Source organism: Antennarius striatus, chromosome 4 (assembly GCF_040054535.1).
Source record: "Antennarius striatus isolate MH-2024 chromosome 4, ASM4005453v1, whole genome shotgun sequence".
NCBI classification, from domain to species: domain Eukaryota; kingdom Metazoa; phylum Chordata; class Actinopteri; order Lophiiformes; family Antennariidae; genus Antennarius; species Antennarius striatus.
In genome coordinates, this window is record NC_090779.1 from 9,231,777 (window position 1) to 9,255,024 (window position 23,248).

Here is a 23,248-nt window from a genome sequence, read left to right on the forward strand (position 1 = left end):
TGTGTGTGTGTGTGTGTGTGTGTGTGTGTGTGTGTGTGTGTGTGTGTGTGTGTGTGTGTGTGTGTACAATACATACATATATGTGTGAATTATTAGAGTGGAAAACAGTAATTTCCCTATCTGGGGATTATTAACGGATTATTATTATTATTATTATTATTATTAAGGTTCTTCCTTGGCAACCCTCTTAACAAAATCCGTTATTGAAATGTACTGAAATAGAAAAAAAACAAGTATGGAGGAAAATAAAAAGGAAATTGTTTTGTTTTGTTTTTTTAACAAAAAGGCTCAATCATAATGTTGAAGAAAGTGGAAAAAGGTTTCATGAAAATTGTTCCAGTATTGGTCTATCCAGGCCAAATGATAGGCAAACAAATGATCACTGAGCCTCCTTGGTGAAGATTGTTGGGGCTGAACTTCTGATCTACAATTTTTCTTTAGTCCTAGTTCTCTACTTCTCCTGCAAAACATATATCTGGTTGTATTGTGGGAATGAACTTTCACGTACATTAGTTTTGACTGTAAATAGACCATAAGTGATTTTATTGTTAATGCGCTTCTGACTTATCTTATTCAGCTTGATGTATCAAAGCAGACAGCGTACTTTGACTGAACTGCTGTTCCTCAAAGTTAAATCTGGATTTTGTTGCTGTAAATTCACAAAAACTTGCATTTGTTATTTCAATTGTGAGAATGTCTTTTAATTACGTCACAACAACTGAAAACATCCGGTACCATGGAATCTGAAAACTGCATATTACATTGATAAAGTTGTAAATGTATTTTGTACTACAGGCAAGCCTAAATAGCTAATGTAATTATATAAATGAATTAAAAAATGCGTGCATAAAACGAAAAGACTTTTAATTTACAAAAAGGCCTCTGAGTCCTGCTACAGAACAGATGCGTGCCTCAATCCTGTAGAACCAGTTTGGGACGACGACGTCTTGTTATACAACACTGACCTCTGCTGTCAGAAGAGTGTAACTACATATTATTTTCCCGAATAACCCCTCGGTACTGTACACTCACAGTGTCGGGCGGTCAGGGTCAGCAAGGCCTTCTCTGCTGGTCTAACATAATCAGAAATCATGATATTTCTGATAAAAGTTAATTATATTTTAATCAATTTCCTTAAATAAATATATTAAAATACTACTAGTGGGTACCTGTGTAAATTCCATGATAAAACAATAATATCAGTCTTCATACCATACATATGAAAAAAAATGTATTGGTATTATAAACCAAGCGCACCCAACGTAGTCAGAAATCAACGTGGTGACTTAACGACTTTGTGTTGGCAAATCATGGATTGCACTGGGTGTGCATTGCGATACCGTAGATGGAATGTTAGCAGGCTAACTGGAGAAAGAAAACCAACTAATCATGAGATTGGGAAAGGAGCTAACGTTAAAGGAAAAAGCACCTGTCAAAAGAGCAAGTGGAAAAGAAATTTTAGAGAAATGATAGTTCTGTTCCGTGACCCGCTGCGGTAGATAAAGTGGAAGAAAATGGATGGATGTATTCTGTTAGCTGACAACATGAACAGAACTGTTTGTAGTTGATTAAAGACCATTTTTGTCAGATGCCCAAGGAGCATTTTTGATACTACATCCATTGTCCCCTTCCAAACGGAAACCATAGCTAGCCAGCTAGTGTCACTCAAAATTTGTTGCCGTTTTCCGTGTCGTTCCTGCTGTTTGGGCTGTCTTTTCAAAAACATAAAAATTGTTGGAACAGTTATGACTCTAAAATGATGTTAACTGGGAAGTCCATGTATAGTTATTTCTTTTCCTAACATAGCAGATGCCGTATTGTTCACGTGATTCCTTCTGGCAGATGCGTCGTGACTGGTTGGGCGCCCTGATTGGTTGGGCGCTTGACAGCTAGTGGTTGGAGTTGGGGACAGCGTGAGACTTTTCAAGTGTGCTTATTCAAATCTATAGGTGGGGATATATAATTATACGTTGGGAAATAATCTGGCATGGGCCAACACTGAGTCAGTGTTCTATTTTTAGGTTAGAGAGGTTTTATCCAATCAGAATTCAGCTAGCTTTTGTTGCCAGGTTGAATGAAATTTGCTCAGGTCCTACAGAAATTCAGAATCTAGAATGCAGGTTTCCCTGCACTATGAACGGGAAGATATAGTTAATAGACAGATGCGATAGCCAATCAGATCACGAGTTGGCCTTCTAGGACCTGCTAGCTAGCCCACCTTACGTGACACGCACATGTCCTGTGATTGGATACTCACTCTGAGAAGGTGGGGCTATGTAGACGCTATGCAGACGCACATTTGAAGAGAAGCTCTAGTGAGACGTGGGTCAGATCCCTGAACCAGCTAACCTGTTCTAGCTAACCTGAACAAGCTAACCTGTTCTAGCTAACCTGAACTAGTCAACAGTGTTCTTGAGGAAAGAAAGGAGAATGGATTTTGTGTTAAAGTAAGCTGTTTGAACAGCTGTTTTAGTGAGTAAAAGCATTTATTTATCCAACTTTTCATAATGTTCTTGTAATTCAATTTCATTTATATCAAATCAATTATAACAAATATGACAAATATACTAAAAATGAAAAAATCTTACTCTTCTGCAATGTGTATAAATATTGTGGTGCACTTGCATAGCTGTGTGATTGGAGTGGAAATACACAGAGATCATAAATATCCCGTTTTATACATGACAGAGGTGATACAACATCTAGTAGTGTATTAGTGTATTTCTATATTTTGTTTCTCCAACTGTGGTGTCATAAATGATGATCCTTTCAGTCGGTTTTGTTCTGTGACGTAGTTGGGTGACGTCTATAAAAGGTGTGGCAGTGGGTTCTTCTGTGCCAGTGACAATAAAGGGAGTGGGGCTGACGCCGGTTTTTGTCCCATTTAAGAGACGTTATAGTCCTGAACGCTACATAGGTGGCGGTGGTGGGAGCCTCTTACAGTATTATGCATTGTATTTATTCACGTTTGACTAAGGAGAAAATCACTGTAGGTCTAGGTGTGAAATGCACATTGAAGTTATGTGACATAACTTCAATGAATCAAACATCTGTGTGTTGTACATTATGAAATACATAAAGGTATTATTTAGTGCATTTCTTTTTAATCTTTAGAGGGACTTTGCCAACAGACAGGTTTGCGTTTTGTTCCTCTAGTCCTTGGACCTTTCTTGCCTTCCAACACCCTTTCCTGTTGAGCAGTAACAGGAAATCATTGTGGTGTAAACTGCGACCCAAAACCTCAGGGGATCAAGGTCCTCTTGTTCTCATGTCAGAGCACAAGTGAACTTTTGGACAACTTTTTAGTTTGCAGTGACAAACCATCTGTAGAAACAGGGCAGCTAATAGTTTGACAGGACACATAAATTGTTTCTTTAAGTAATGCTTGTAATTATCCAACATGACGACAAACACAAATTTTCCCACTGCACCACTGGTCATGTTTTTGTTTTTACCCTACTACGTCAGCAGGGAGTGTCTGGATTGAATGTAACAGGGTGGTGGAAGTCATGACTCATGCAGACAACACAGAAAAATCCACAGATTTTAAAATAAGTTCCATGGAACCTTATTTTACACCTGCACAGAGACTGTGAATTACCTCCAAAGCAGCAATGAAGATATACTGAGTCTTTCGGGCATTAATTGACCTTCTGCTTAAGAATCCGTAATCTGTGTGTAATGCAGGCTGGTCATCTGTCATGTTATGCCTGATGATGCTTGGCAGACAAACATCAGCTGTAGTCCATGTTGTAACCTTGGATGTATAATATTACCACATACTGTGGTATTTGACTTCATATAAATGGATATGAGTCACGGCTGCAATGGCAAGCAAATAGTTTCCTGATGGTGTCGACAGGTCGACATGATAACAGCAGGGTTTGATCACAAACAGGTGAAGATGAATATACGTAATATGTTTATTTTTGTCCTAAGATGCAGCAGTGTGGGGTTGAGGAGCTTCTAAACAATGATCAGTATGAGCAGAATCCAGGAAGTCTATCCTGATGGCTAAAGACAAACTTGTGTTGTGATTTCCTTCCCCTGGTTTAAAGATACATTACAAATAAAGGTTGATGGATTGATATTTGAAACTTGAAAACTTAACTGTGTCAAAACTTCAGGCAGAGCACTAAAAGAGATTAAACCAAAGATCTTTCCCCTAATCAGACTGCGAGTAGGTTAGTGCCTCAGAGGAATACATAACCCACTAATGAGAATACAACTAGTGGTAAGTTAATTTCTATAAGCATCCTTTGGACTCCCTGTAAATAACATGGCTTTTTAACCACATTATTTAACTTGAAGAAAAGTAAGAAAACATACAAGATTTTCAAAAAGGACATACATTTCCTAAATGTACAAAATCTCCAGTAGTAAACAAAGACTTAATAATAAAATAAGTTAACATAACATGTATCACTTTTCAAATAATAAATACATATATCTCTGTAGGGGGCACTTTGGGTGGCGCATCATAGGTTTACATCCACCTGAGGACCTGGAATGTTCATGTGTGGATTTGCATGACCTCCCAGTATCTGTGTGTTCTCTCCAGGGTCTCTGGCTCCCCCCCATCACCAGAAATTTGCAGTGCAGGTGAATTTGTCCCTAAATTGTACCGTAGCTTTGATTGTGAGCGATAGTGGTAGGGTGAACGACCCTGCAGAGGATGAACACTTCTAGAAATAAATATTTAAATATTTTAGCTGTTATCTCTTGAGACTGCGCTGAAGGATAAATATATAATAAACATATAACAATATTTTACAAATGAAAAGCTCATTTCTTAATATATAATAAAATAAAAACATTTTATCCACTTAGGATCTGTTACTACAGAATCTCTTACTTTGATATAAGATTTGGGCAGCCAAATGTTGACAAACCTGACAGATATTATCTGATCTTTCTGCTCTATTGCTTCTGTTGTCTGTATTCGAACATTTAGTACTGCCCTGTGTTTCTAACCAACAATATAAAGAGGACTACTGAAACCTCTACCAAGGCTCAGCATACCCTCTCTGAGGAGTCTCTTCTCCCCACAGGTGACCTTTTTATTTTTATCTAACACCTATAGTTTCATTCTTCTCACTGTGAAATCACAGAATTGAAAGTATCTGCTCCAGAACAACCAGTCTGTTCTCTTCCACTGGGCAGATTCCTCCAAAACGTAAATCACCCGTGTCCCTGAGATAACATTTAGGAAAAGTTTCTTGCAATTTTTCTGTGAATGTTTCAGCAAAGTGGCAGCAGTCTTGAAAAAATTAATAATGGATAATGTTTCCATCTTTTTGAACGATGCCCTTTCTCTCCCTCCCTTGCTCGGTTTCAACACTCCACACCCACACGTCTCTCTGGGATTTAGTGGAGTCCTGCAAACAGACAAATGGACACATAACTCAGCCAAGGCCCAACACTGCTTTTAAATTCAATCAAGTCCTAATCAAAATTCTGACAAGATATCCACCATCAAAATGGCCCAACACTGCTTTTAAATTCAATCAAGTCCTAATCAAAATTCTGACAAGATATCCACCATCAAAATGGCTGGCGTCAGATTTGTCCTCAAGGTTGATTTTAAAAAGTGCAAAATGTCATAAATTTTCAAATTCAAAACAGAAAAAAACCTTCCTGACTCCACCTCTTTAACTGGATCCACTCTAACATGCAATGGATTCCTCCCTGGCCAGTGCCCAACCGTAATAAATCTGAGTCCTCGTAATCTTCCTAAAAGTTCATCTATTCATGAACATTTAGAGAAATATTCAAAAAGCTGGTTTGGAAATGAAACAAGGTGCCCACTATCACAGAAGTTAGACACTGAATGCTCAGGAGGTGAACATCTTTCATTGGTTCACCTCTCGGACCACTGACTGTTGTGACCGGGGTAAAGTTGAGCAAAGCAGAGAACTTCAAAGAGTCTCTGGATGCCTACACCCGACCCGCCACACAGATGATAGTCAGTCTACTGTTGGTGGACTGGACGGGTAAACAGGGGGATTTTACACAGGAACACATTTTCCTGACCTCTAATTAGCTTCCCTCAACATTTGCCAAACATGTTTGAAGTCACTCATAATGACTGTTTACCGCACTGTCTGAGGCTGTCTGACTTCAACTCACTATCACAACATTTTTATGGTGGGTTTTAGTTTGACTGGTACCATCACACACAGACCGAGCTTGGAAAAGGAATTCAATCTGCTTATCTCCAACACCTTCCCCTGGTTTTTAAAGGAGTTAAAGATTCAAACAGTTTACTGAACTAGCTGGCATGTCTGCTGATTCATACAAACATGTGGTTCCTCACACATTTGAAGATATGCTCCATTTCTGACCCACGCTCCTGGCTTCTCCCACCAGCACACTGACCTCTTCCTGTTCTGGTTTCATCCTTAAATATATCTGGTTCCCATACACTTGAAAACCCAAACTCTTACTCCAAACCCACCTATGTGACCACTCAAACAAATAAGGTGGGAGTTTTCTAGCCTAAACAGTGTTAGGATGGATTTTCTGTTTCTTGGCCTGATTAGTAGTACACAGAATAAAAGGCCTGAACACGTTAGCGCTACAACTTATTAATAGTTTACGGACATCTTGGCCCAAAACAGATCACTGCTATTGCCAGTCCAAGGTTGAACCATATCTGCGGTACAAATGCTGATGCAGCATTGATTTTGTTATGACTACTACTGTTTTGTGTCTCCTTAACCTTTTGCTCTGTCAGCTGATACTTCTTCATAGCTTTGGTGTAGTTTCTTTCAGTGGAAATACACTCATAGTTGCCATAGTTTTCTTGCGTCATAGCAGAGATCAGGTGCAGGCAGTTGGACTGCATTTGCAGACATGGACAGCTCTGGTTTCCATGTTTCCAGGTGTAGACGGCGTGGTAAGAATTTATTGGACAGGACAAATAGAATGGAACATCCAAAGGAACTGAGTGGACTGTCCTCAGATCCACTGGTGCTGGTATCACTGAAAGGTTCAATGGTTCTACAAGAAAGGATAGGGACATGGTTCACCATTTTTTGAGACTCAGCACTGTGAAACTCTCATTTTCTTCTTCTATTTACATGTTAAATAGCATCCCAGTTTTTTAAGAACCAGGGTTGTATTAAATCTGATCTTCATTTACCTTTAACTGATTTAATGCACACTCTTATGTCCTGATCCGTAATACTTTGAATGCCTCCTCTGTGAACAAAGACAAGACACATAATCTATAAAGTACAAGTGAGGGAACACGGCAGTATTCTGATATTTTTCTGAGAAAAGTTAGCGTTTCTAACATTTTTATCCTGAATTATGATTTATCTCCACCCCACAGAAAGGCAATGTTCAAAAGCACATGCACAGATTGGCCTTCTCACTTTTTTTGATGATGCTGTAAGAAAAAGCCTTGGTTTCACTATCAAGTCCCCTAAAGAGAAAGACTCATTCATGCTTACAGAACAGTCCGGGTGCAACCAAACTTTGTCCAGGAACAGTACGGATCACGGGCCAAAACGCAGTCTTCACAGGTGTTGCCGTAGTCCTGACACCCCTGGAGGTCTATGGTGGAAATTTTCTCTGAAAATCCCACCACTAATTTTTTCTGGGAAAAAAAGAACATTATTTTACTTTAAATGTAGATTAATAGATTTCTGACCACTGCAGAACATGACCCAGACATTAAAAATGATGATGTTGATGATAATAATAATAAAAAAGTCATTGCCTTTTGCTTATTAAAGAAAGGCACATTCCAAAAAAAAAAAAAAATTTGTTAGTTTGATCCCAATCCTAAACTTTTATGATTTCCTTAGGGTTTGTTACCCCACAAGACTCATGTCAAATCATTCATGATAGTAGAGTGAATTAAGTATTGATTAATGTGAGTTAAAATATGTCAATGTATAAAATTTAACAAAAAGGAAAGTAACATTTCATTGAAAGAACACAAGACAAAAAAACGAAAAGATGAAGAAATGCATATTAATAGCACTTAATGCATTTTACCCTTTTAGAGTCAATTTTCATCGACTGTACAGTTGAATGGCTTGACAGTTGTGTTTGAGAGATGATGAAAGGTTTAGATCCAACCTCTAATACTTTATGGATCCTCCCAGTATCTGTTAAAACATACAAACAACTATTCAAATGTTGATATTTCAGGAGTGTAGAGTGTATTTTTAGGCCATTGTTGTTCACTGAGACACAGATAGTGTCGACAATGCACGGTTAAAAGCTGGAACAACAAGGAAACACTAGACAGAAATATCCACACAGAGTACTGCAGACCTTGAAGTGGTTGGACAGTGCACCTTTTTCGAGCCACAACATACCAGTGGACAGCAGCAGAATATTATGCATGCTCTGGTCTGCGGCTTGGACTCGATCCACAGCTATCTTGGTGTAGTTGTTACTGCTTACATAAAACGGAGATGTATAATGAATGGAGTGAACCCAGTCAGTCATCTCTGGATAATCCTTCACCACGCTGACAGTGGCTAGTGGAAGGCTTCTGCTGTTTTTGACACACTGAAAAATAAAGTTTTTTGAAAGTTTTTGCATACTGGGAATATTAACCATTTCTGCGACAATTGACCAATTTATAAGTAAAATATAAACATCCTAAGGTTTGCAAGTCTGAAGGCATCTGAAACTGTGATAACAAACATTTTCCTCGTGCTGTAAACTGAACGGATGGAAGTTTTCATGAATGGAAGAAGGATTTTTTCATGGATGGAAGAAGATGTCCTCAATGAGAAAATCAGACTAGTTCCAGCAAACTTTAGTGTCCCTTAACTACAGAGCTGAACTTCAACAGACCTGATAAAGAGAACTAGAGCTGGAATCTTCCGATGGAAACAGTGACCCATACTTCATGGGTATAAGTAATGCAGATACACATGTTCCATGCCTCCACCCATTTATGTCACATGTTTAAAGAGGGTTGGAAACAAAAATAAAAATCTGAGCAACATAGCAACAAAACAAATCCTCACCATTCCTGGCCTCGGTTTGGGGACATCTTTGTCATAGCCCTTGAAAGTTGAGTTCTCAAATATTTCTTCAATCATTCCTACAGAATAGATGCACACTGCTGTTGAGTTCCTACAAGAGAAGTAATATAAGTGAAGTTAGTATAGTTTTATAAAGGCCTACTATTTATAACAGAGGTTATGGCTATGGTTTAGTCTGAGGACAATCTGCAGACAGAATTAGCTGATCAAAGTAATAATTGCTTTTTGGGTGACATCTACACTGGACTCATAGGGTGCAGTACAAAATGACTCATATCACATTCATGCAACCCCATCAATCAACATTTATGTGTCTGACAGTACAGGGGAGCGCCTTTTTTACGCTACATTAGAGTTTTACATTTCCAGTTCAGTCACACCAATTCGAGGTCTGATCGAGGAGGACAATGGCTGCTCCTGTTGCCGTACAACCTGACCAATTCTAAGCACAAAGGCAGGATATCTAAATGTGCTGCTCTGGCATTTTCTTCTATTTTAAACAACTTGTGCAACATCAAATTGCTGGAGTAACCCTTTAAATTTATAATCATGAACAAATGCACCTCCCAATATGAGACTAAAAGGTAGCTGGGAGTTAAATGATGTGCTAAATCTTATCTTGATTATTAGACCCAGACAAAAACTAGTACAAACAATACACTATTCACTTTTTGTTGCGTGTATCAAGATTGTTCACTTGGTCAATCTTTGGTGTTAGTTACAAAGTACTGCATAAGCAGAACTTCCCGGCCAGGACATGTTTTGTCTCCATAACATATAAAAACAGCTTAAAAATGCTGATCTTTCCATCATAGGGGAGAGCTACCCAGTCAGCATTAAAGAAGGGAAAGTGTCGAACCAGCTGCTTGAGAAAAGGGCATAGACTCTGGTGTCACGCCAGTCCTCAGCATGCATCACATGAACTTCTTGGAGACGGTTGAAATAGAGGGACTCTTCTGGAAAGCCACAGACAAGTCGTGCCTTGAGAAAAGATGTCCACATGTTCTGGAAGAATCTTTTTGATCCGCCTTCATCCACCTGTAAAATAATGCCAGTGAATTAAACCAGGAAGACACCTCTTTGACTTTTCTAGTAAATTAAAATCCATCAGCTAAGGGCTACTTCATACGATTGACATTATGATATCAGGAACAAAGCACGTAACAGTCTTTAGGACAAGCCATGTGTGCAGGTATCAAATAACAAGGTGCTGAAAGAACTGTTCTTCACCACAATAACAGCATCCCACATTGACTGAGGAGGAAGTCTAATTTGTTGGTATAAATGGCAGAAGTGAGACCTCCCTTTAGCAGATGGTTGCATTACGTCAGTCTGGTTAAACACTTTTATTGTCTTGGGCGATGCTCGGCATTAGAGCCCCAGAGCTGCATTATAACACCCTGATTTATTAAAAACAGAAACTGAGAAAAAAAACTAATGTAGTAGCCTCGACACAATAAAATGTTGCACCCACAAGGTGATCACATCAATTAATATGATCTCTTCTATGTATAAAACTGTAAATAGTGGCTAGCCTTGGAAGTCATTCCTGAGAAAAATATTAAAGTGAACATCAAAGCCGACAGATGCTGACGTTTCACCTTGTATGTTTGCTAAACTCTACAGGGGGTTACCAAAGCAGGAGCAGCAGACACTCCCATAGGATATCCTGCTGAAATAACACATACAGTTCAGTTTTGTGTTTATTCAAATAGAGAACATAAAGAAGTAAGTGTAAAGTGTAGAAAATATCTTAAGTAATAAAGTCTTTCAAAAGCGACCATCTGTTCATCAGTTTGAATTCTTCTGTATTTTCACAGTTTCAAACTATAATTGACACAATTCACCTCAGGGTCAGTTTAGTAGATCTTCTGATGCTTTTGATAAAAGAATACATGACAAGTGGGCAAATGCTTTCTGCTGATCAAGATTGTGGGATATGATTGAAAGCTCCAGAACAGCTGGAAATTGAATTAAGCTCTCACTGCATCTGTTTCTCCATCTGTAGACATTTTTTTCTAGGGCATATGATAATTTGTGATGAAATTTGGTGAACAAAGTAAAGATATACTGGAGTGTTGCCTTTTGATATTTTGTTATTTTAACTGACTGCTGAACTGGAGGAACTTGTAGTCATTCAAATAAAGTCAAATAGACTGCAGGGTGATGTATTATCTACTGATTTCAGCTGGTAAATAGTGTTCCTTTTGTAAATATCAACTAGATAGTTATTTAAATTGTGTACAAGTTGTGTATACAATTTCCTCTGGGATTAATAAAGTATCTATCTATCTATCTATCTATCTATCTATCTATCTATCTATCTACTGTAGCCTACTCTTAGTCTAAATTGGGTCATAGTCTGAATAATGACCTGACTCATTCACTTAGCCTCTAGAAAATTAAAATTTTCTCTAAAATGAAAATTTTCAATTTGGAAAAAATGCACATAGCATCTCTATCTTTTTTTTTTCAACAGAATTTGCCAGATGGACTCATTGGAAAACTCTAATGTCACCTCTGAATGTCTTAACTTGACTGGCGTTACCAATAATTTGCAGCAGTTTAATAAGGGGAGTCCAGTGTACCTTACAAACTCGGGCAACCTTTGATATCCAGGGATCAGCCTCTGGGTCGTTATCGGTGTTCTTTTCACGAAAAAATATATAAATCTTGTCATTGTCAGGATCTTCCTTCCGTTTCACCCAGGATGCAGAGATGAAAGTGGGCTCTGAGAGAGGACATGTTACATAAGTCAGTGCTTACATTACATTGTGGTGTCAGCGGGCAGAGCAGCACGAGTTAAGGGTTTCAGTTTAGGCTTCAGCTGTTTACCCACCTGAGACCCACTTATCATACATCCACACATTGGTTCTGCTGCCAGCTTTCCTTCTGAATTGCAAGGAACTTCCATCAGTATCTAAAGGTGCCGCTGAATAAAGATCTCCTTCTAAAAATGGCAAAGTGAAATCACATAAAAGTGAGCAAAGGTATATTTAATGATCGAGAATGCATCTATACATATTACGCATAATATGTAGGTTGATATGGTTGCATAGGTTTGCAGTTTAGAGTATGTTGTTAAACCTTAACAAATAAAGTCTTCATTCATGTGGGAAACTGTAGTCATCTTACCTACAGACAGATACAAAGAGTTCTGTGTGTGCATGAATGGAGAGATTCCTGTCCCCTCTATTATCTCATGAGACTGATTGTTGACTGGAGAAAACTGTAGAGCAATAAGATAAGATAAACCTTTAATAGTCACCAGAGTAGGGAAACTTGTATAATAAAAGCAGAAAATATATCACAGAAAGTTCCAGAGTAGTTGGAAAATAATGAAATAAACACTCTCCTGAAATTACAGACAGCTCTTGAATGAAAGTTTAATGAGCAGCTTTGACAAACAGCTCCATGCTTTAAATAGCTGTATACTGGCAACTCAATTAAAGTTCCCTCCCTCCCTGCAAAAACTGAAGCCTGTCTCCCAGATGTGACATTAGGGTGCAACATACATTCAATGACGTGTTCAAATACTCACAAGTTTCCAACACAGTGGCTTTTGTCCATTTGTTCCACAGACAAATAGGCTGTCCTGAAACTTCTCAATAACAGTGATGACATTTTGACAGGGGCCCTGCAGAGAGCATTATTAACAGCATCATCATCAGCATCATACAGAACTGGGTCCATACATCAGTCAAAGTTTATGAGCAGTCACTTCTGACCACACAAATCGACACTCTCTAATAACTGACCTCTTCACACTGCTGCTCCGTTGTTGTCAAAGAAAATTCCTGCAGGAGAAATCAATTTTTACACATACATGTAACTCAGTTTCAGCTTGACCATATTTTGCAAAGAATTTTTAAACAAAAACTCCTTTACTGTATTTGTGATTGAATAATGTCTGAAATAGTTGGATGATTATCAAAAAAAAATTAACTCGGGTTTACATTCAACCAAAACCTCTTTCACTCAGGATAATGTGTTTTGCTGAAATGGCTTCAGTTTCCCATATCCATTAGTGAAATGAAGATTTATGCCTGTCCTTTGGTTAGAACTGAGGGCACATTTAATGGAATTTCTTGAAAAACTACCTGGAATCATTATTCATTTGTATACAAATTAAACTGAATTTATTTTCCGGGTTGTGAACAAAACTTTTGTGTCTCATCGGGTTTGCTTTTGATTTGTGTTCAACACCCCCAGAGTTAATAAGAAGCAGTGACTCCTGACTTTCATCTGAATTGTGGGTTCGAGAGGCTTTCCGTCAGTGGTTGCTGCCAGACAGACTCACTGTGTAACAAAAGGTCTGTGACAGCCATCTGTTACAGTGCAGCATCTCATTATACCCCAGCTGTAAACTCCACTGTCATAGTGTCCAGTAAGAAAGCTGGGAGCCCATCAATAAACCATTACACAACTTGATGAGGAGAGATAAAAACGGGGGCAGTACACCAAAATACAAAAGATCTAGCAACTATTCTAAATCTATGAGTAGAGAGACACCTACCTCTATTACATGATAGCTGTCCACATCAATCTTTAACACAAAATCAGTCCCTCCAACATACATCTCCTCAGAGTCCTCAAGATAGAGAAACACACTGTGGGTCTGATTGACTTGGTATTGAAATCCATCACTGATTACGTCTATGGGAAGATGAAGGATCACATTTTTACAATAGGAATGATCAGACTGAACGATGGTGGCAGTGTGCATTCACATCACCGGAGTAAGTTGGTGGAACAAACCTCAGGTAAAAGTCAGCAGGCTTAGAAAACATTCCGCGACAGGATTAACGCAGTACGCGATACCGTCTTTCTGAGAGGCTACACATATGCGAGACAACTAACACATGTCTGCGACTGCACAGTCTTGTATAACCAAATTAGATAGTCGAGGAGGTGTCAAGTCAACGTTACCATTGGTGAGAATTCTGGGATTGTCTGTCGACCCGAAAATCGGAATGTCCTTCACGCCGACACCAAGGACGCGTAAAAAACAAGCGAACCAAATGGGAATGAATACAATCCGCCGCATTTTGAGCACAAATCTGTCATGTGTGTGAGCTGTGGTAGGACCTTTACTGCCCCGTTTCAGATCTGATAGACCCTTGCGCCTATAATAAGAGCTCCGCCCCACACGAGGAGGTGTTTGTGCGCTCTCTTGATCTCTCTCTTTTTTAAAATTGTTAATTATTGGTGGAAAATGAAAAAAAAAAAAAAGGGTCATTCAAAATAATGTAACGTGCTTTCAATCGGCATGTTAGAATCGAACTATTAAAATTGACGCAAAGACTTAACTCCATGAATGGTCTTTTAGAATGTCTAACCATCAAGGCGCACCTGTCAAATTGATGACGTTGGATTTACGCACAGCTCTCTCTTACTTTTGACGTTGTACATTTTGCGTTGCTCATTTGTCCAATGAGAATAAATCTTGTCCAAACATTTTAAAACGGGGCAGACCAGCTGTACACTTGGATAAGATTAATCTCCTCGTTGCGCTTTCCCGACAATCCTATTAAAGACTGTACCGCACCATTGCTGAGCCACTGACCTGCAGCGTCAGCGTCTGATGGCAAATTCAGAGCCACTGCAAAATTGTCAGTGTCATTAAATGACGACTAGACAAAGTTTTATCAACTATAGGAGGGCAATGACAAGAAGAAGCGTGGGCCCTTCAACTTGAAGTTGAAGGGCCCACGCTTGAAGTTGTATCTTACAGGACATGGATGCCTCAGTTTAAAAAATCTATTTCACTAGTGGTTGGGTGGAGTGTCTCGATAAATGACACTTTATTTACAGATATGAATAAAAAACATTGTGATGAGCAAAGGAAACTTTACAAATATAAAATTAGCACTTTAACTGCAAAGATTATGACATGTTCATGGTTTTATTATTAGTGAAATTATATTTGACCACTCAGTGCTCCCTTGACATTAAGGGGAGACATAGGATAGGGGAGCAGTGTGCAATCCATATCGGTTCTTCCTGTTCGATCGGATAAACTGTCCTCAGCAAGACCATTTAGCTGGGATGTGAACAGATAATATTACTCAAGGTACTTCCCATTCTAAATTTATAGCAGGATGTACTGATTCATTGGATGGGAATCATTTCCATTGTGACTGTTGCATTTTCATTTTGGACTAAACAATAATTCCACCTATAAATATGCATTACATTTGTGTGTGTATTTGTCCATTCATCCATCCATCATCAACCGCTTATCCGGGGCCAGTCGCGGGGGCAACAGTCTCAGCAGGGATGCCCATACTTCCCTCTCCCCAGACACCTCCTCCGCCTCTCACCTTGGACAACACCAGAAAAGTGGAGAGTCCAGCCCCTTTCAAGGGTTTGGGTTCCACCTCCACCCAAACTGTGGGTGGAGGTGAACCCAACTACATCTAGTCGGTACCTCTCAACCTCCCTCAGAAGTTCTGGCTCCTTTCCCCCCATCGAGATGACATTCCATGTCCCTAGAGCTAGACTCTTTGTCGGGGGATTGGGGCATGGAGCCACATGCTGATGACTGCTACCCAATCCACACTGCACCTGTCCCCTACGGTTAACTCGGCGGGTGGTGAGTCCACCGGAGGTTGGGCCCACGTCGTCCTTTCGGGTCCCGTGGGAGAGGCCCGGCCACCAGGCGCTCGCATACGAGCCCCAACCCCGGGCCTAGCTCCAGGGTGGGGCCCCGATTGCGCCATACCGGGCGACGTCAATGTCGTTGATTTTTCTGTCATCATAGGGGATTTTGTTCTGCTGTTCATCTGGCCTGTTTCCCAGGACCTGTTTGCCAAGGGAGACACTAGCACGAGCATAAAGCCCCCTGGCAACATAGTTCCTGGGATCATTCGGGCACTCAAACTCCCCCACCACGATAGCTCTCGGAGGAATTGTGTATTTGTGCCAGCGATACATATAGAAAGAGAGAGGGAGAGAGAGAGAGTTTCTTTATGCACTTTGCATCAAGAAATATCTACATGTGCTGTTTTGGAACAAATAAAGTTTTTAATAATGAACGTCATTATAATCATCAGGTGAAACATCCAAAGGCTTCAATTGATACAGTTGTATAATTTATATAAATTATGGTTTACATTTATTTTCTTTTGTTTTGACTATAAGATACTTTAGAAAGATGTTACATAAATTATATTTTTTGTAATAATTTCAAAATCGTGACGTCATTCCATTCTATAAATAAACTGACAGCGGTGTCTGAAAAAAATCCCGCCCCTCCTAATCATTGACCAATCAGATGAGAGGAAGCAGAAGAGTGCTTCCGGTTCATCATTTCACCGGTCACCTGATCACCTACCATGGTAAACTTTTAGTAAACGCTATAGTAAACCCTCGTTTCCTTATTTAGAAATACAATTTAACAGTAGCACATTTTTATTTGCATGAATTATAAATTGCAGAATAAATTGTTTGCCTCATATCGTAATGCAGCTTTTAGATAGCTCTCAAGCTAAGCTACGTTCTAACGATGGTAGCTAATGTAGCTGCCTCCCTTACAGCAGGACCGACTGATGTCACCGTAAGGCAAATAACACTTGTGTGATGTCGTGTCGTGTTTCCTTTGTTGTAGAGGTTCCGCTTCTGTGGAGATTTGGACTGCCCAGATTGGGTACTTGCCGAAATCAGCACCTTAGCGAAGCTTGTGAGTAAAAATCATTCACTCATCTACAATCAGTCCAGTGCTAGTTGAAAGTTTATTTAACAATAATGTGTGTGTCTTCTGTCGCTCTACTGTAACAGTCAAGTGTGAAAATGAAGCTCCTCTGTGCTCAAGTGCTGAAGGACTTACTCGGGGAAGGCATCGATGTAGGAGTTTAAACTAGTTCCACCCAATCACTCGTCTTTTAAGCCAATTTAATAACACTGATCAATGCTGTTTTCTTCCTAGTATGACAAAGTTGCAAAACTTACTGCAGATGCAAAGTTTGGTAAGTTTACCCTAAGATAACGTTATTAGTGGTGGATAACTGGGTTGTAAAACCACCACATTATATGTAAATAATGCTTATTATTGTTCATCCTTTTATTTAAGCCTCAATTTATGCTGTTTGGATTTTTAAATCTACAATAATTCCTCCTGTTTGATGAACACTCTCTGTGCATTTTATCTTCCGTGTAAAATCCAATCTGTATTGTAACTAATTGTCAAATGTGTAGTTGATACCAAATCCCAAATTGCTCCAAATTGACTGTGTGTGCCTTGTGATGAATGCCCATTACTTGTGATAAAAGGTGGTCCATGCATGGCCACGCATGGAATGGATGAAGGCTTCCTCATTTTGTAAAATGCATTGAGTGATCAGTCAGACCAGTGCAGTCCATTTACTATATAAGCACTGCAATGGAGGATAGAAGCTTAGGCAAAGTACCTTAAAAATATCCTCAGGTGATGTAATGAAATGTTTTCTAACATTTGTTTTGTTTTTTTCATTATTGTTTGTTTGTCTCTTTTTTTTTCTAATACATTGCCTTTATTCATAACCTGAATCCATTTTACAGAGAGTGGAGACATCAAAGCCAGTGTGGCTGTGCTCAGTTTCATTTTCTCCAGTGCAGCAAAGCATGATGTTGACAGTGAATCTCTTTCCAGTGAGTTGCAGCAACTGGGTCTGCCTAAAGGTTTGTTCATTTTCCATTCTTTTTGGTACAAAACAATATATTGCATGTAATGTGTTTTCAGAGGGCACACTTCTCTCCATACCTCTGCCAGTGTAAGGTCAAACTACAGAAAAGTTGATGTAATGTAATGTTAAAAAAAAAAACTAACAAGATTTGCACAATGTATTTTTAATGTGATCAAAATATTAACACTAAAAATCAGTCCTTTTAAATCTAGATTTTAAAGGATTGATTGATGACCACATGATCAATTGCCTCATTTCCATAAACATGCCGGTTTCCAATCACAGCCTATAGCATTACTGGATATCTGATATTGTTGGATGCTGTGTAACATAAGGATGATAAAATGCTTTACTCAGCTGCACTTAAAGGGGATGCAGTGCATGCACGCTGTGCACCAAGGACAATGCTGATGGCTGGGATGGATTCGATTTTATTCACTTACTCTTTTTGCCTATTGATTGTTTAATACTATGTTTTTATTTCTAGTGTGATGTGTTGAAAAATCTTTATGTAGCAATGCAAATAAAATAATACTTGGCTTGAACAGACACTTTTATACTTGTAGAACACACAACGGGGCTCTGTAAGTCGTATGAAGACAAACACTCTGCACTACAAGACAAACTACGAGAGACGAGCCTGAGATGTAAGTGTTTATGTCCGATTTATTGTTTCAAAGAGGAAGATGTTGATGTTGAAAGCCAAACACACTGGCTCAGGGGTGCCTTCCATTCCGCTCTAATGAATTTCAGTGGGGCGACTGAAAGCCGTGGCGTGGCGTGTTGACTACACTCTGAGCTCCAGTGAGTTGAGGGAGGTGAATGAACCGACAGTACAGCTGAAACTGGATTCACAAGGAGCAGCATCGGGCCCCACTGAGACCACGGTTTTTTCTGTGTCTGCTGACAAATTCAGAGTCTTGCTTACAGGTTCTGCATCGTTTTTCATCTTGTTCCATATCAAAATGTTGAACATACACAATTCAGTTGGAATGACTATTTTCCTGTGTCTTTGTGTTTTTCTGTAGAGCTCAAGCAGGCCCAGACTATGATGAATTCACTGCAGTGAAGAGTGGGCAAAGACATCAAACATGAATGTCTGATCTGAAGCTGGAGACAAATGGCAAATCGGCTGACGTTTGCCATATTTACATTTTGCACAGTGTAACATTTTGTATGAGGCTAGGTGAATGACGCATTCCGGATCTGGACTGATATATACATATTTCCTCTAAAATTATTAGTGTAATGATTTGTCACTGAATGACGTGTACTGAATGGGCCAATTTTGTGAAATAGTGTACAGCCATTTACACATTTTTAACTATACTGTTAGTTTGTGTTCCACATGTAATTAAAAATAAATAAATTGTGTTTCCACACAGCTTGCTCGAACATAATTTAATGAAAAACTGTACTGAGGGCCTTTCAACGGCATCAGTTCTTAAGGAAGAAAGTAATCAAAGAACACCGGGACTAGTTTTTGCTAAATCTTTTGGACTTTGAGGGAGCCTCTTCCACACAATATTTGTCACTCACTGTGATGAATAATGCGGCCTTGGCATACCAGCGCTGTCTACGGTTCCGGCTGGCATTAGTGCTGTGATTCCCTTAAACTAGATAAATGGCTTATCTTAATTCTGAAGGCCAGAGAAACGTGATGAATCCTCCACACACACGAGAACAGAATTAATTACATTTAATTATCTCACGGGACGGATTTTATATCTCAACAGCATAGTTGTAATCTGCATAATATGACTGGTTGAATATCTTAACATTAGAAAAACTCTACGAAATATTATTTCAAAACAAAACAACAACCTGTGGTTTAAACTCCAATTCATATCTTAACGCCTTCGAAACCTCACAAAAATCGTAGGGAAGCCGGAAATCTCGCGAGATTTGCTGGTGGATGAGATGACGTCACACAACGTGTTTAGTAACATGCATGTTATGAAACCTTCCCACGCCGTGTTGCAGCTCTGCAGACTCGACATATTAACCGTAACTAGTTTCGTACCGGCGGGTTCCTGGTTTGGGTAAGTTAGGGGTCAGACGATCAAGACGTCCCTTACCGGTTTAGTGTGTGTGTTCCTGTTGTGAGCCGTTCGCTGCAGAAAAGATAAACACACATGGTGAACAAAATGCACCGATGAACTGCATGGTGTGTAGAACACAGCACAGATGTGTGGGACGGAGAAGTCTGTGGTTTATCCTTTACGCATCCAAGTTAAAACCTCCTGAGATTAAAAATGCATTTCTAAGGGTAATCTAAAACAGCAACACTAAGAAAGAATGCAATCAAACTTGCAAATCTAATGAAAACAAGGTGCGTTACTGTTGAAAGTCTGAATGTTTTTACTTATAACTTGTTAAAATTTTTATTTCTTATGGATCTCAAAGTTTAAAAGAAAAATCAGCAAAATTAAGGATAGAAACGTTTTTATATTTTGATGACCTAAAAGTAGTCCAATGAGGCGTTCAAGTGCTGGAATACTCTTATGAAATACCCTGTATGATGGAGACACTCCCCAGGTTGTTATTGTTGTATGTCTTGATGTTATGTATTATTTTCTGAACTACTTGTTTCTCTGCCTTTGTAGCACAGCTTCATTTGCTCTAGTAAAATGCCAGAGGGACCAGAGCTGCGTCTGGCCAGCCTTTACGTGAACAAAGTGTGTAATGGAGTGGTCTTTTCTGGAGCAGTTAGAAAATCTGAGGTCAGCAAGAGCCCTGATGTGCCCTTCACCTGTGAGGCTTATCGCGTCGCGGCCACATCCAGAGGGAAGGAAGTGAAGCTCACACTGACACCCATGAAGAGCGATGATCCAGAACAGACGGTGAAAAAGGGACAGGCAGAGCAGCCCATGGACATCGTCTTTCGCTTTGGGATGTCAGGGTATTTCCGCTTCACCACAGAGGATGACCTGCCCAAACACGCCCATCTGCGTTTTTACACGAAACAGAAGCCCTGCAAAGTCCTCAGCTATGTGGACGCACGCAGGTTTGGCAGCTGGCAGCCTTGTGGGACATGGCAGCCTAGTCGAGGGCCTTGCATCATGTCTGAGTACAGAAGCTTCAGGTTAGTAATGCTGAGTGTGCAGCTCATCTCACCTATTCACTGGAATTGTTGTCAAAATGATCGCTTGGTTACTTTGCAGGGAGAACGTGGTGTTGAATCTGTCTGACCGAGCCTTTGACAGGCCGATCTGTGAAGTTCTGCTCAATCAGAAGTACTTCAATGGTATTGGGAACTATCTGAGAGCAGAAATCCTGTTCAGGTGATAAATGTACACAACCCTCTGAATGACACGTTTGTTAGGATGCACCAATGCTGACCTCATTGTATGCATGTTAGATTTCTGTCATAATGGATGGATGATTCACATTATACACTTGCACAGTATGTCTCTAGTAAACAATTTAGTTAATTATTGATTCATCTTCTTTTGCTCAAGTGACTTGATATAGTCTTTACCATATCACAAAAATACTTTTTTTTTTTCAGTTTCCAATGTCTAGAAATCTAAACTTCAGTTTGTTTTGTCCACCCATCACCATAATACCTGCAAAATCAGTTTACAATTAGTTTGACTCAAATGAATAAATATGCACAACTAAGAAGCTTCAGTCTGTGATTATTTAGATTTTTATTAAAAAAAGAAAATCTTTTGATATCGAGATTCAATGACTGCATGTTAAGCTACATCAGCTTCCAGACCATTCCCCCCACTAGCACTTGCTGGTGGAGGGAATACTTTGTTGTAGAGGTTCTCATACAAGAGCTGAATTTAGCGGTTACAAAGAATAACAAGTCAAATCCTTCAGGCATGACCTTCATCAATCTAAGAATAAGCTGTTAAAGAACACAATTAGAAAGAACAATTTCATGTTTCTCCCTAGAGATCTTTTTCTGTGAGGTTTAAGTGGAAAAAATAATGAAAGTACATTTTGCATTGTTAAACATTCTAATGAAAACAAACTGGCCTTCATGCATTTGCATCCTTCGGGTATGAAATGAATGGCTTTCCTTCATTTCTTGCTTCCTATCGGAAGGCGTAATGATTCAGATACACAAAACAAGAGATCCTCAGTGATGTGGTTTTTTTTTTTAGGTTGAACATTCCACCCTTTGTGCCTGCCAGGACTGTACTCCAAGGTCTTGAGTCAGATGATTTATTTGAAAATGGGAAGCCTGTGAAAAATGAGATCACAAATATAAAGGTGCAAGAGCCCAGACACAGTTATGATTCAGTCAGAAGCTCATCCCAAACGCCTCCACCTTTTCTGACATTGCCTGTCTTTATTATTCTGTCTAGACAACAAAGAAAACTAAACAGGGGAGGGTGAAACAGGAGATGGATGATCTGCTCAGGCTGTGTCATACAGTCCCTCTGGAGGTGGTGAGTCTAGGTGGGTTATGTGTTCACAATCCACTCAACAAAAACTACAGTGATATTACTGTAAGATCCATGACTCTGTCTGCCAGAGTGATCTGGATCCTGGGAATATTTTGGAATGGTGAGCTAAAATGTTTGGATTTATAAGCTTCTCCTTCTCGATGCATCAGGTGGAAAGGGCTACGATCCAGAGAAGGTCGACTACTCTGACTTTGAGGCTTGGTTGCAGTGCTACTATGTGGATGGAATGAAATCCGTCCGTGATCACAATGGTAGAACAATGTGGTTCAAGGTGTGTTCAGGGAGAATCCTGTACTTTAATCTTTTCACACAGGATTTTAAATCAGATAATAATACCAACTTTTCTAATTTCAGGGTGATCCAGGCCCCATGGTGCCCAAAGGTATGAGAATGTTGTTAATACATGAAACTGAGAGCTTCAGTTGAAATATAAATGAGTGTAGCTGATGAGTGTCAGTAAAGTGACGTTCCATCTTTATCAAATAGATTCAAAGTCACCCAAGGCTAAAAGAAGAGCCAACAAAGACGACCATGACTACACAGATAAGAAAAAGGTATGGTCAATGGTCATTGATTTTACTTGTAGGTTAATGGACTCTACAGATCCAACTGATAACAGTCTGATTTCATAAGGTGGGTAGCAAGCGCTCCTCTGGGACAGTTAACAAAAAAGTGGTCAAACAGGAAACTGAGACCAAAACACCAAAGACAGAAAAGGATGTACGTGCAACAGCAGCCAGATCCAAGCGAATAAAGACAGAAGTGGATACACCTTCTCCACATGAAAAGAGCTCAACTGCACGTAGGAGGAAGAGCAGCAATGGACAGCCGACAGCTGCAGGTGATGTTCTGGTGAAATAAGATGGTTTGTGTTTTTCTACTGGGGAAGAATTGAAATAAAATCTTGATATCTTTCTTTTTACAGCTCCACAGAGGCAGACTAGGAGAGTGACCAGACAAACCAGCAAATAAAACTCAAGAATAAAATTACTTTTTTTAAACTCCTGAATAAGTTTTAAATAAAACACATTTCTATAAAGTTCTGTGAATTTTTCTACAGAAAATTACCTTTTGGTATGTTGCTAAAAAAGAAGCCCTTCATTTCAAATCCCATAAGAAGCTGCCAACAAGCACTAAAGACATTCAT

At 39.4% G+C, this 23,248-nt stretch overlaps 3 protein-coding genes across 6 annotated transcripts; 2 read left to right on the plus strand and 1 right to left on the minus strand.

Moving 5' to 3' along the window:
• Window positions 1-627: 627 nt before the first annotated feature.
• On the minus strand, window positions 628-14,117 carry sema7a (semaphorin 7A (JohnMiltonHagen blood group)). 3 transcript variants are annotated; one of them, XM_068312208.1, is made up of 15 exons: window positions 13,944-14,117; window positions 13,531-13,670; window positions 12,773-12,811; window positions 12,556-12,651; window positions 12,150-12,243; window positions 11,854-11,964; window positions 11,603-11,745; window positions 9,874-10,052; window positions 8,997-9,105; window positions 8,334-8,529; window positions 8,008-8,120; window positions 7,458-7,603; window positions 7,145-7,203; window positions 6,722-7,002; window positions 628-5,378 (listed from the first exon to the last, which is right to left on the minus strand). In XM_068312208.1, exons 1-15 carry the CDS (start codon window positions 14,059-14,061, stop codon window positions 5,271-5,273), a joined length of 1,932 nt encoding a protein of 643 aa, XP_068168309.1. In that variant the 5' UTR covers window positions 14,062-14,117; the 3' UTR covers window positions 628-5,270. The 3 variants fall into 3 exon arrangements, with proteins under 3 accessions (XP_068168309.1, XP_068168308.1, XP_068168310.1); XM_068312207.1 differs by having other exon boundaries at window positions 630-7,002; XM_068312209.1 differs by having other exon boundaries at window positions 630-7,002; window positions 13,773-14,085.
• Window positions 14,118-16,293: 2,176 nt separating this feature from the next.
• Window positions 16,294-19,059, plus strand: commd4 (COMM domain containing 4). Of its 2 annotated transcripts, XM_068312522.1 has the most exons (8): window positions 16,294-16,354; window positions 16,624-16,695; window positions 16,794-16,859; window positions 16,942-16,981; window positions 17,553-17,672; window positions 18,244-18,324; window positions 18,431-18,607; window positions 18,706-19,059. In XM_068312522.1, the coding sequence occupies exons 1-8, from the start codon at window positions 16,352-16,354 to the stop codon at window positions 18,744-18,746; spliced, it is 600 nt and encodes a 199-aa protein (XP_068168623.1). In that variant the 5' UTR covers window positions 16,294-16,351; the 3' UTR covers window positions 18,747-19,059. The 2 variants fall into 2 exon arrangements, with proteins under 2 accessions (XP_068168623.1, XP_068168624.1); XM_068312523.1 differs by lacking the exon at window positions 16,794-16,859 and having other exon boundaries at window positions 16,324-16,354.
• Window positions 19,060-19,239: 180 nt separating this feature from the next.
• neil1 (nei-like DNA glycosylase 1) lies at window positions 19,240-23,198 on the plus strand. Its single transcript, XM_068312521.1, has 10 exons — window positions 19,240-19,719; window positions 20,284-20,762; window positions 20,842-20,961; window positions 21,796-21,904; window positions 22,000-22,093; window positions 22,251-22,372; window positions 22,456-22,483; window positions 22,588-22,655; window positions 22,735-22,942; window positions 23,027-23,198. The coding sequence occupies exons 2-10, from the start codon at window positions 20,308-20,310 to the stop codon at window positions 23,071-23,073; spliced, it is 1,251 nt and encodes a 416-aa protein (XP_068168622.1). The 5' UTR covers window positions 19,240-19,719; window positions 20,284-20,307; the 3' UTR covers window positions 23,074-23,198.
• The last annotated feature ends 50 nt before the right edge of the window (window positions 23,199-23,248 follow it).

What these genes read in the sequence shown, in the direction of transcription:
- neil1 (XM_068312521.1), top strand. Translation starts at nt 20,308, where the DNA reads ATGCCAGAGGGACCAGAGCTGCGTCTGGCCAGCCTTTACGTGAACAAA. An exon ending in TCTGAGTACAGAAGCTTCAG is followed by an intron (nt 20,763 to 20,841) that starts GTTAGTAATGCT and finishes GTTACTTTGCAG; the next exon opens with GGAGAACGTGGTGTTGAATC. An exon ending in ACTACACAGATAAGAAAAAG is followed by an intron (nt 22,656 to 22,734) that starts GTATGGTCAATG and finishes TGATTTCATAAG; the next exon opens with GTGGGTAGCAAGCGCTCCTC.
- commd4 (XM_068312522.1), top strand. An exon ending in TACTGCAGATGCAAAGTTTG is followed by an intron (nt 16,982 to 17,552) that starts GTAAGTTTACCC and finishes TCCATTTTACAG; the next exon opens with AGAGTGGAGACATCAAAGCC. An exon ending in ATTCAGAGTCTTGCTTACAG is followed by an intron (nt 18,608 to 18,705) that starts GTTCTGCATCGT and finishes GTTTTTCTGTAG; the next exon opens with AGCTCAAGCAGGCCCAGACT.
- sema7a (XM_068312207.1), bottom strand. Translation starts at nt 14,061, where the DNA reads ATGCGGCGGATTGTATTCATTCCCATTTGGTTCGCTTGTTTTTTACGC. An exon ending in CGGAGCAGCAGTGTGAAGAG is followed by an intron (nt 12,652 to 12,772) that starts GTCAGTTATTAG and finishes TGCTCTCTGCAG; the next exon opens with GGCCCCTGTCAAAATGTCAT. An exon ending in CTCTTTGTATCTGTCTGTAG is followed by an intron (nt 11,965 to 12,149) that starts GTAAGATGACTA and finishes TGCCATTTTTAG; the next exon opens with AAGGAGATCTTTATTCAGCG.